Genomic DNA, 12,771 nt, shown 5'->3' with positions numbered 1-12,771 from the left:
TGTGGCCTTCTCGTAGGCGCCGCGGATGTGGGCCCTGAAGCATTGGTTGCCCTCCATCGCGACCCCCAGGTAGCGTGTTGTCTCGCATGCTTTGAGGGGGCTGCCGCAGATCTTAACATCGATGCCTCCTTTCGCTTTCCTGCTCGTGAGGTGGAGGATCTCACATTTGTCCTCAGCGAGCTCCAGGTGGTTCCGGTAGAACCATGCCTTTATGCTTTTGAGCGCGATGGTAGCCCTATTTCTGGCCGCTCGCATGTCGCCAGCGGTTACGATCAATGCAGAATCGTCTGCATAGCCCAGGAGGGTGCAGTCCTGTGGTAGTCTCGTTTCTAGGAGCTCGTCGTACTGGATGTTCCAGAGCAGTGGCCCCAGTACGGATCCCTGGGGTACTCCTGCATACACGGGTGCTTGCTTCGTGGAGCCTTCCCTCAGCGTCATGATGCAGCGTCTGTGCAGGTCCCTGCGGGGTATGTCCGTCAGGTGGGGAGGGATGTTCCTCCGCTGGAGGGCCCTCAGGATGTTCTCCCACTTGACCGCGTTGAATGTGTTCCTGACGTCCAGTGTTACAAGGAAGCAGTGTTTGCTCTCTTTTTGGTCGCATTCCATACCTCCACCACACGGCTGACTGCATCCACCGTGCTTCTTCCTTTTGCGAAGCCGTACTGCTTGTCCGAAAATGAGACCACGGGTGCAATCCTCCCCTTAATGCAGAGCTCGAATGCCTTTGCAAGGTTGGAGAGGATGCACAGTGGGCGCCAAGCGGGCCGGTTGTCCGGGCCCACTTTTTTCGGGATCAGTACCAGCCTCACCTCCTTCCAGTCGCGAGGGAAATACCCCACGGCCAGGCATCTGGTGAACAGGTGCGCTATGTGGCCCACCGCGCGCCCCGCAAGCGCACGTATGACCGGCAGAGGCATGTTGTCCGGTCCCACTGCTCGTTTCCTGAGCCTCTCCAGCACCGCCCGCACCTCGTCTTCTGTGAACGGGGGGTACGGGTCGTCGTCCGAGGATCCGCGTGGGATGGGCCGTCGGGATGTGGCCTCGGCGGCCCTCCAGTTGAGTGCCGGAGAAGTGACGGTGAACAGCTCCCCCACCACCGCCTGTTGTTCTCTTTGGCTCAAGGTGAATGGGGGGGTCGTCCTTTGATATTTCTCACCACCCATGTGTATGGCTTTCCCCAGGTGTTGGAGTCAATATCCTTGATGAACCTGTAGCGGCCAGTCGGCGCGCATAAGAAAAGATTTGTTTCTCGTGCAAACGACTAGCATATTTATGACTCTCCTTCGAAAAGGCTATCTTTGAGTAAGCTGTTTCCTGTCCGGATGGAAATAAGCCAGTAGAGTTTCTTTTTTACCTGATTCTCGATAGTCAACGAGACCGTCATAAATAAGCGGGAATTCCGAAGGGCACGCAAAACGGACCCGAACGCCGGAAGTCCGAGCGCAACAGCCCTGAGGAAAACCCAGGCCGTTACATCATAAAAAAACGCACCCACTCCGATCACCACGCGGTCCCAAAACAGGACGCGCTCAGGGCGTAAGGGGCAACGCGGTGAGATGAAGATGGACAACGCTGATTGGGAAAACCCATTCGCGGGTCAACCAATCAGGGGGTGTCCAGAGCCCTTGCCGGGGGCAAACAGGATAATATAAAAAGAGCAGCAGTGAGACGCTCGCCCTCATACCTCTCATACCTCTCATACCTCTCATACCTCTCATACCTCTCTTGCTACGACGTCACGCTACCCTAAAGTGATTCTACGCAACTTATCAAATAAAGTTAGTAATTACACCGCACGCACCAGTTATTTACAAGAACACAACTCATAACTAAAAACCTCTTCCAGGCTGCGTTCTTCGAGGCCTGAATGGTCCATTTCAGGTCTCTTTTGAGCGTTAGGTAGATGGCTCTGGAGAGCTCGATCCCGGGAGCTGAACCCTTCTTCCTGGCTCTCTGGAGTCATCTTCTGCTCCTAATTACGGCCCGCCTTGCTGCCTCGACCTCGGGCGTCCACCACCACGCCTGTGTGATGCCTGGTATTGGGGCCGAATAGATTTCTCGACGAGCTCCCTCAGTAACTTAATGTAACTGTCGATGTCCGCCGCTGTTTCTATGCGAAAAGGGGAGGCCAGCGTCGCAGTCGCGTTGTAGAGCGTGAAAAATCTGTCCACGTCGACCACTCCCGACCAAGGCATTTCTCCGCGACTTGTGGTGTTGTTGGTGAGCACGTACCTTATGTATAGGTGGTCTGCGGCGGTTTCCGTGTTCAGGATGGTGCTTGAGGCAAGTCTCCGGAGCACGGACCTACCACAGAGCATGATATCAATCAGCGAGTGCCGCCCGTTTCTATTGTAGGTGTGCCCTTCCTTGCTGACGACCGGGCAGATCCGGACGCGATTGGCCATTTCGAGGGCGGCTGTGCCCCGTGAGCTCGTCTCAGCAGAGCCCCATGCTGGTGATTTCGCGTTGAAGTTCCCGGCTACGATCGTATGGTTGTGGTCCAGTATGCCCATCAGGTCGTCCAGATGTTGTAGGTGGGTCACGAAGGCGTCCAGGCGTATGTTCGGCGAAGAGTAGCAGTTCACTACAGTGATATCACTGATCCGAACCGCCACGTATCCGTCCGCACTGGCCAGGAGTTGTATGGGGGCCAACCTCATGGCGGCCCTTTCGGTTATCCAGATGGCTGCGTCTATTTCCCAGTCGACCGCGTTCTGTTGCAGCAGGTTGTGGGCTAGCCTGCAGTGGTTTAAGTTGATCTGTAGTATGTTTAAATGTGTGTCCTCTTTTCTCTTCCTGCCCTTTTGGTTTGTGCGGTTGTGGGTGTTTGCCATTGCTACGGGTATTAGCTGTTGAGAGTGTGTCGTGTTAGCTGTTGTTGTTTGTGCATGCGTTAGTGATATCCGGTCTGTTCCTTGTTGCAGTTGCTGCTACTCTCGTGCTTCTTGGATCGACCTCCCATGCTGGTGGTTGGGTGCTTCTCGGGGGAGTCTTCCCTGAAGATTTCCGAGGCACTTCTGTCAATCAGCGTCACCCTTGCCACGGGCGTTTTCTCTGTCCCTTGAGTCGGGTCGGCTGGAGTTAGCGCCTGGTCCTGCTCGATTTCCATGGGGGTCGGGAGTGGGCCGCTGGCGTCGGCATTCGCTGTCTTCGCTCGGGTGACATCTATGTTTCCCGTGTTATCTGGATCCGAGGCTTTGTCCCTGCTGGTTGTCTCTGCAGGCTTTTGCGTCCTGAAGGCTCTCCTGGTGCCTTCGGCGAGCTGCTTCTCCTTGGGTCCCTTCTCCTTCCTGCTTCGGTTTTTGCTTTTCTCCCGCGCCTCAGCGAGTGCCTTACTGAATGCCGAGCGGTTACGGTCACCCGCTCTATGGCCCTGAGTGTCGCAGATTAGGCACTTTTCCTCGTCGTCAGGGTCCCAGCACATGTGGCAGCATTTTGACCGGTTCGCGTTTCTGCACGTAGTGCTGCGGTGGCCGTACTCCCGGCATCTAAAGCACTGGACGACGTCAGTGCGCTCCACCACCCGGCAGAGGCCCCAGCCCACTCTAAAGCGCTTTGCATTTAGAAGTTTGGTGGCGCTCTCCGCCGTGGTGATGATGGTGGCGTTCTGACTGCCTGCATAACCCGGCCGTAGGGCCTTAACTTGGAGCTCCTGCGTATCCACCTTGGGACCCAGGATCTTGGAGAGTGCTTCTCGGATGTCCTCGCGGGTGGCGTCCCCGTCCAGTCCCTTCAGGTGGAGGGTCTTGGAGTTCCGTGTTGACACCTTCGCCCTGACACCTGCAATCTTCTGGTTTATTATAGTGGAGAAGCCAGTTGCCTTACCTCTATTGCCCTCTCTGATTGAACTTGACGGCGGCGATGTTTACCTCCTCTCGGCTTATGTCCACGCTTTTTTTGACGGAGCGCAGAATATCCGCGTATGACTGCCCGTTGCCGGATATGGTCACCGTCTCCATTGCAGATCTGCCAAGGCCGTTGGAGCCACTTGCCCTCTTATCAGGCCCCCACTCCTGCTTGGGTAGAGGCAGAACGTTGTATTGTTCTGAGGGGATGCCAGTTCCACAATATTTTTGACCCCGTCCAAGCTAACTCCGTCGAGGCAGACGAGCGCAATGTATGCCCCACCTTTTCAGTGCTGCGCCAAGTCCTAAGAAGGGAAGTTGGTCGCGACCTCGCTCTCTCCAGCTTAGTTGGGGCAATGCTGGAGAGCCCGAGAAAATGGGCGGCAGCCATCGCCTTCTGCGAACAGGTAATGTTGCAGAAGGAGGCTGCCGAGCGGGGTCGCCGTGAGCGGGGGGTGCGGCGTATGCGCCCACGCCTAGAGCCCCCCCCCGAGCAGCTGAGAATAGGCGGGCGGCGGGTGTACCAGATTATGCTGGTTTAATTGCCCGCCGCCCGCCAACCGAAGGTGTCCTCCCTATACCGGGAGTGGGGCGACGAACATCGTCGCCCCCGACGGCCGCCGTGCCCAGGACGGGGGCCCTGGCCACCCTCATTGAAAAGCGGCCGTCGTGACGAGGCGGTGCGGGGAGCGGTCCCCCGCACCGCCGAACCAAGATTATTCATGGGGGAGGATAAATCTCCCCCCGGGACGCGGCCGGTCACCGCCATTCCATCCTGGTGGCCGGCCAGGCGAGGGGGAGCCGCGGTTGTGTTCGTTAAGAGTTTCCGTGGCTCCCCCAGTAATCGCCAGCGCCCTAGGCCGCCGGGGGGGGGGGTTTAGCGGGTCAAACCTCGCACTACCCCCGTGCCGCCCCCCCGGGCGGGGCGTGGGTGTCTGGCCAGCAGATTTCCCCCACGTTAAAAAAAAAAAAAAGACAACTGGTGGTGCCGAGCCCTTTCTATGCTCTACCGGCTCAGCAGGTCGGTTCCCGAGCTGAATACCGCAGCTCACCCGTCGAGGCCCCTAACAATTTAAGGGGGGGACAGAACGAGGAGGGGGGGAAGAGGTAAGGAAAGGAAGGGAAGGAGCCTCTGGCCAGCTTTAGCCATTTACCACTGCCCCCTCGATGGGCCTACCCACTGCCGGCCCGAGGTATCCCGAGCCAGATGGCCGGGACCTCGTGGGCACGCCGACACCCGAGATACCAGTATTTAGAAGGCCGACTGGTAGGACCTGTCGTAGCTACGCTACTACCATGTTCGGAAACACCGCATCTCCAGCACTGGTTGGCTAGCGCTTCGGGGTCTTGTAGTCGCTACTCTACAACGCCTAGTACTTAAGGAATCAGCAGAATAGGACCCGGCAAGCCGTATCCTACCCGCCTTTCTGCCTGTGTTCAGCGCCCTGCGCTAGTAGATAGGGACATTTATTGTGAATCTGGCCACCGCGAAGGTGGCGCAGATATGTTTCCTCGTCAATGTTGGCATACACAATGATGATTACCTACCCCCCGACGGAACACCTACGAGGGGTCCGAACGTGGGTAAATCGCCGCCTTCTCTTATCGTTCATTAGGCTGGGTACGGAAGACCCAGTCTTAACTCTCGTGTCCGTGTAAGGAGTGTGCGAGTTTATTTTAGATTGGGTAGGCAGTGTGTCCTACTCCAACTATTTTTTGTAGGGATTGTGGATGGTGTGTTTCGCTGAGATCGCGTGGCGGGTGCTTGGCACCGCACGCCACCGTCGCTCAGAGAGCATTCGCCGACTGTGTTCACTCCCAGTGCCACACGACAGCAAGTTGCAGCGTGCTAGGTAGGCGAGTGAACCCCTCTGTTCAGGACCAGTCATCGTACATGTCCCTAATATACTTTCTGATGATTGCCGGAATGCCCATAAGCACCAGCCTATCCTCCTTAGCTGAATGGGGGACGGTATCAAAGGCTTTGGCTGTATTGACGATAGTCACCACGTCACCACTTTTCTCTTTCGTCACTCTCATGACCCTGGCCAATATGGAAATGTTAAGCTTACAACCATCCTTTTTTGTGAATCTCTTTTGTCCTAGTGCTGTTCGTAATTTTGGTTCGTAATATTTTTTCTAGTGGGCGAGAAAATATCCTACCCAGTAGCGATCCTATAGCAATAAACCGCCGGTTTTGCACATCTTTAGAATCTTTACCCGGTTTTGGTATGAGAGTGGTCCTACCCCCCCCCCCCAATTGTGTTGTGTAGGATCCGAACTGCACTAATAGGTTGTAAAGCTTGACCAGGGCATGAAGGAGTGAGCAACATACTCGTCCCAGAGGTAAGATGGTCTGCCTAACCCGCAGCAGCATACGTTACGATTGGAAGGGACAGTCTGCGGTACATATATATAGTACGCATGGCCCGATGCCTCAATCCCCAGTTCGACTTGACAATCTTTGCTAGCGTATTCAGCGTTCGCACAGACTTAGCACTCAAGTACTCAACATGGGAATGAGTTTCCAGTCCGTAATCGAAGTACACATTATGATACCTAACGGAATCTTTCTTGGCGATACTCCGATCACCTACTTTTACAAAAGGCAGCGTTTCTCTATTGAACTAGCCTTTCAAGAACACCACCTTGGTTTAGGCTGCAGACATCGACAATTTTTGCTGGTCGCACCAGCGAGAAATGATGTCCGCCACCAATTGGAGAATGCTTTCTAGATCTGCACTGTTATTCGCGTAGACCAGGACGAGCAGATAGTCTGCATAGGCTGCGAGCCCGCAAGAAGGTCCAGTGTTCGATAGGAGATGCAGAAAAGAAAATAGTTAGGCGGTCAATGCCGGGCTGTGACCTGCAGTACGCTTGTACCGCTTTGGTGCAGGATATTAGTTTCCTGAGTTGGTCCGTGATACCCAGTGTTGCACACGGCACAAAATAACTGCCGGAAGTCGTGAGGAGACGACAATGATTTATTTGTTGGACTCCACAGTCCTCGTTTACAATTCTTGGAGCACGGCTCCGTTCGACGTATAAATTGCAGCACGGCTACGAATTTGTTACGAAGTGAAGCACGGCTTCACTGAGACTATGAAATGGAAGCACGGCTTCACTGAGACTATGAAATGGAAGCACGGCTTCGTATGGGCGCAGGGGCGCTGAATAATACTGGTCTATAAACGATAACGTTGTCTACCAAAAATCCCCCGTTATCAAATTTGCGGCAGTATATATAGATACCTGGCCGATGTTCAAGGAGAAGCATCGTCAGACGTCGAAGGCCGGGTCATTGCCTCCTAAGGCAAAACGCCGCGTGTTTACAACGGCCGAGGCGAGCGTTTGACGGTCGGGCCAACGCACGTCGAGCGTGTTATTGTCTTGCCGCGTCGCCGTTTATTCGACAAAAACGGCGAGACGGCGTACATCGAATGTCGAACGTGCGTTGACCCGCGGTCCGCGATTCGGCCGGAACACCCAGCATCGGATCATTCGGTGTACAGGCTGTGTTCGTGCTTTCTTCGTCTCTGAAATTCGACAAGCTGTCCAGCCTTTTCCTCTTCTGTGCATGCGTCGGCTCACGTTCGGTGTGCAGAGAGGCCCCAACTTCCTCATGTTTCCGTGTTATCCGCGCAATATCCTTGGAAGTCTCCTTGCAGGGAGGAAGGGGGTTTTGTATTCTGTCCTCCCCCCCTCTCCATAGCCCACCTTCTTCCTAGGGGTGTACCAAACATCTCCGACGTCGTCAGGTTTGCCCGCAGCATGATCGGTGATCTCCCCAGGGTCCCCTCGTCCAGGTCTCCCAGATGACTTGCGTCCCTCGCCGTCCCTCGCCGGAGCAGTCGCCACCGAGTCAATCCTGGTAAGACTCACCCGGGCGTCTTTGTTGTCTATCTGTTGCCCTTGAGTCTTCCCTGTAACAATATTCATCGGGAGAGCCAGGGGTTCCACCCTACCCGATAAGCAGTCGTCGGATGACCGTTACGCGGGGCCTGCTCGCCCACACCCGTCCACAACGGGCTCTGGGAGTTCCGAAGCCCCCTGAGCAGTAAATGAATTAGTCATTTTAGACATCTCCATATATATGTATATTGGCCGCGCTTAGTTTTCACCGCTCCGACTGGACCTTACCGGCAAGGGAGGCCCTGCCAGGAACCGAAGTTCCCGCCGGCATCGCTCCAGTCTTCATCACGGATACTTAAGCCCCTATACCACGACAAGGTGGCGACCGCATAGGGGACATAACCTTGACATGACCTTGACATAACCTTGACATGACCTTGACATAACCTTTTTTTTATTTAACGTGGAGGAAATCTGCTCGCCAGACACCCCCGCCCCACCCGGGGGAGCGGGACGAGGGTAGTGTGGGGTTTGACCCACTAAAACATCCACGGCGACCTGAGGACGCTGAACCGATCGATGGCGATTCAACGGGGGAGCCACGGGGACTCTTGAAGAACACTACCGCGGCTCCCCCTCGCATGGCCGGCCATCAAGATGATATGGAGTGGCCGGCCGCGTCCCGGGGGGATATAAATCCTCCCCCCTAAAGTCCATTTAATTCGGCGGCGCGAGAGGTCGCACCCCGCACCGCCCCGACACAGCGACCGCGCGAAAGGTGGCCAGAACCCTCGCCCTGATCACAGCGGACGCCGGGGGGATGACGAGTATAGCGGATGATCACATATAACCCTCGCCTCCTTGAGGCGACTCGTTACCCCCCACTCCCAACAGAGGAGGTCCTCCTCTATTGGCGGGCGGCGGGCAATGAAACCAGCATGTTCTGGTACACCCGCCGCCCGCCTACTTTCAGCTGCCCGGGGGTTCTCGGCGTGGGCGCACACACCGTCCGATCGATTCGTTCCCGATCCCGCTCGGCAGCCTCCTTCCGCGACATTACCTCTTCGCAGAAAGAGATTGCTACCGCCCACTTCCTTAGGCTCTCCAGCATGGCTCCAACTAGGCTGGACTAGGCCAGACCTAAAACTAGGTTTTAGGACTCGACGCAGAGCTGAAAAGGCGGGACATTCCTCCAGCGTGTGCTGCGCCGAGTCTTCCGCCGCGCCACAATGGTGGCACACCGTCGTCGCTTCCCGCCCGATGCGACACAGGTAGACACCGAAGCAGCCATGCCCGGTGAACACCTGCGTCGCTCGGTAGGAGAGCCTGCCATGCCGTCTCTCCCGCCACGAGGTGAAGTGCGGCAGGAGAGCCCCGGGGACGCGCTCGCCGGCGTGGGAGCAAAGCTCGGCACGCCATCTGGCGAGCGCTAGTCGCCGGGCCTGGAGCTCGAAGCCCTCGACCGTCTCTCGCTCCGGCGGGGCCCCTCGAGCACGGCTGGCGATGCTGGTGCGCCTACAAACATAGGCGCGCACCGCCGCCTGAAACTCGAAAGGAAGTTCTCCCGCCAGAGCAAGCACCGCCACTGTAGGCGTGGTGCGGTAACCTCTTATGAGGCGGATGGCCATCCGCCTCTGCAGCCGGCGCAACAACCGCGTGTTGCGCCGGCTGGCCATCACGTACGACGCCCAAATTGGGGCACCGTATAAGGCCATAGACCACACCACGCCCAGATATAGGCGGCGCACCAGATCTCCCGGTCACCCTAGGTTGGGCAGCAGATGGCCCAAAGAGGCCGCCGCTTTTTCGACTCGGCGGACGAGACAGTCGAGATGCGCAGTGAAGCTCCAGCGGCTGTCGAGGATCAGTCCGAGATATTTCAACTTGGACTTCACCTCGACGCAGGCTTCTCCAACCCGGATCCACGATCTGGCCGGTGGCCGAGACCGAGGCCGTCCGTGGAACCAGACAGCCTCGGCCTTCTCCGGGGATATTTTCAGCCCCAGATCGCGGATCCTCGCGACGATGTCTGCCACCGCGACCTCTGCTCGTCGGATGGTCCTCTCGAAGGTACTCCCGACGGCGACCACCAACGTGTCGTCCGCGTAGCAGACGAGGGTGGCACCGTCGGGCAGGGAGGCCTTTTCCAGGACCGCGTTGTAACCCAGGTCACACAGGATCTGCCCTAAAACGAACCCCTGCGGGACCCCGCGGTCCACTTCCCTCCGTATCATCCCGTACCGGCCCGGGTATTCAACCCACCTGTCCCGCAGGTAGGCCCCGATCATCCGCCTCAGATAGGGAGGCACCTGGTGATCGACGAGGGCCGCCCTAATGGCGGACCAGGGCAGGGTGTTGAACGCATTGACGATGTCAATGGACACCTCCAAGCACACACCGCCCCTTGCCACGGCATTGTGCGAGAGGGACTTGAGACGGTCGATAGCGTCGAACGTCGATCGCCCCTCTCGGAAGCCAAACTGGCAGTCCGCCAGATCGGGGCCGTCGCGGGACAGGTGCCTGGAGAGGCGGGCAACAATGATCTTCTCGAAGATCTTGCCCGCCTCATCCAGGAGACAAATGGGCCGGTACGCGGAGGGAGAATCCCCTGGCCTCCCATCCTTCCTGACCTTGATATAACCTTGACATAACCTTGACATGACCTTGACATTGTTCGAGGTCAATGCACTGTCCTGCACACATTCCCCTGAATGAAGTGGATTTACAACTAACTGGGTGAGTTTCTTATTGATAATATTCTTCATACTTCTCTAACAAACATATCCCTTACGTCCTTTAACACGATTATTATTTATTAAATTAGCTTTGCGAATCATTCGTTGAACTGTGTTCGGACACGGAATTATTTAAATTAAAATATCATTTACATACTTTGTTAATCTTCACGGTGCACCTTGCTTAAAAATGTCATATGTTACACACAAGGTGTCATGCACACTAGAAAATTAAAACGGCCGTCACGGTTAAATTACTTACTATTTCGGGTTCGAAAAATTAGTAAATATTCTTCAGATGTTCTAAAGTAAAGGTGAATAGCGTTTTTCTTAAAAATATCACTGTTACGTAGTAAAAAAAAATCCGGAATGTTCTCGCTTCATGATTTGTTCAGTACTTCGAACGCGGCTCGAGTCCGTCCGGACCTTCTGTCAGAGTCTCGTGCTGCGGGCTCTCGAACTTCGCGCCGTTACCTCCCATTGGTCAGTGTTTTCCGTTAATAACTCGTAAACAAAGCCGCAGATTGCATTTTCGCAAAGGAAAAAGTTATTTCAAATGACCTCAGCTACCCCTCATTTTCGGCTGTTAAAATAATTGTGGAACACCCTGTATCAGATTTGCAATTAGCTGGGTCTTTTTCTTCGTTCTTTAGGAGAACTTTACTTTCACCCCGTTTCCATCTTTCCGGGAATGTAGCCGATGAGAGACACTTGTTGTACAATTGCGTAATCTCCGCGTGTAGTACGGGCCAGGCCCTTTGTATCAGGTCGTCAAGTATGATATTTGTAGAAAAATAGGAAAAGTTTGCTGATAATTTATAAACACAAGAAACGATTTTACTCATCTAAGTATGCGCCCAAATTATCAACACATTGTTGCCATTTAAGCGGCAGGTTGTTCAGCCCGGTGGTATAAAAACCTGATGGACGAGAGTCTATGAATTCCTGGAAGGCAAATTTTACTGCATTATCGGAATTGAAATTTTTTCCTATTAAGAAGTTGTCCAAATTACGAAAGAAGTGGTAGTCTGTGGGAGCTAGATCTGGTGAATATGGAGGATGATGAAGAAGTTCCAACTCCAATTCCTATAATTTTGCCACGGTCATTTGCGCAGTGTGTGGTCTGGCGTTATCTTGCAGTAAGATAGGAGTCGATCTGTTGATCAATCTGGGCTGTTTTTTTTAAAGTTCTAGCATCATTTTATCTAGTTGCTTAAAGTATATTTCTGCTGTGATCGATGAGCCTGGTTTCATGAACTCGTAATGAATTACACCTGCACTAGTCCACCAAACACTGGCCATCAACTTCTTCTGATGAATACTACGCTTTGGAGTATGTTTTGGAGATTCGTTCTTGTCTAACCACTGCGCTGAACGCTTACGACTGTCATATTGAATCCATTTCTTATTACCAGTGATTATTCGATTCAAAAATGGATCAGATTTGTGGCGAGAAAGCAACATCAAACAAGCTTCCAAACGCTTTTGTTTCTGGTTTTCGTTGAGTTCATGAGAAACCCACTTATCTAACTTTTTCACTTTCCCGATTTGAGCTAAATGAGTTAATATTGTTTGTTTGCTTACACCGAACTTTAATGATAATTCATAAGCACTTTGAGATGGATCAGACTCAACGGTGACCTTTAGTACGTCATTATTGACCTTTGATTCTGGGCGACCGCGTGGATCATTTGTGAGGTCAAAGTTACCACTCCGAAATTTGGCAAACCATTTTGATACTGTTTGCTGAGTAGTTACATTAGAACCAAATACACCATTTATGTTTCGCGCGGTCTGCGATGCCGTAGTTCCACGTAAGAACTCATAGTTCATTACAATACGAATTTCCGACCGATCCATTATCAAAAACAGTTTTTTGAAAAAGTTAATAATATTTTTTAGAGCTTAGGATAATTTCCTTTTACCGGCAATATGTGTAGCTTCTTAACAAAAAAAAACAACATAGAAGAATATTAAGGCACTGTCAAATACCAAGCTGTCAAAGTTGGCAAAACTGTAAACTACAAGTTTCATTCTTAACAACCTAACACTACTTCGGGTTCCATTGCGTCAATACCTGGGGCCTTCCTCCTTTTCAGTTACCGAATGGCAGCGTCAATCTTCGCAGTGGTGAAGCAAGTGGTGTTAGCGGTGTGCGGCGGCTCTCGTACATTCGACCGAGGTCACCTGTGCCATTGCGTCTCAGTACTCGTCTCATCATCCGGTATAAGGCTACGCAGGAGCAGTGCAGCAGTGTCTTGCCATGTGGTTGTGTGTGTATTATTGTCTGTGAGGCTGATGCAGGCCTTAGCGGCGTGTACTTTCCTGGTTTGTAGTCT

The 12,771-nt window shown here is 53.7% G+C and overlaps 1 protein-coding gene and 1 pseudogene across 1 annotated transcript; both read right to left on the bottom strand.

Annotated features, from left to right (window-relative positions):
• Positions 1-1,976: 1,976 nt before the first annotated feature.
• LOC143260824 (uncharacterized) lies at positions 1,977-2,834 on the bottom strand. Its single transcript, XM_076527448.1, has one exon. The coding sequence runs from the start codon at positions 2,832-2,834 to the stop codon at positions 1,977-1,979; it is 858 nt and encodes a 285-aa protein (XP_076383563.1).
• An 8,435-nt stretch (positions 2,835-11,269) lies between these two features.
• Positions 11,270-12,292, bottom strand: LOC143260823 (histone-lysine N-methyltransferase SETMAR pseudogene; annotated as a pseudogene).
• Positions 12,293-12,771: the final 479 nt, after the last annotated feature.

Source organism: Megalopta genalis, unplaced genomic scaffold, assembly GCF_051020955.1.
Source record: "Megalopta genalis isolate 19385.01 unplaced genomic scaffold, iyMegGena1_principal scaffold0021, whole genome shotgun sequence".
Lineage (NCBI taxonomy): Eukaryota > Metazoa > Arthropoda > Insecta > Hymenoptera > Halictidae > Megalopta > Megalopta genalis.
The sequence above is the reverse complement of the archived record's forward strand: the minus strand, read 5'-3'. Positions and strand labels throughout refer to the sequence as shown.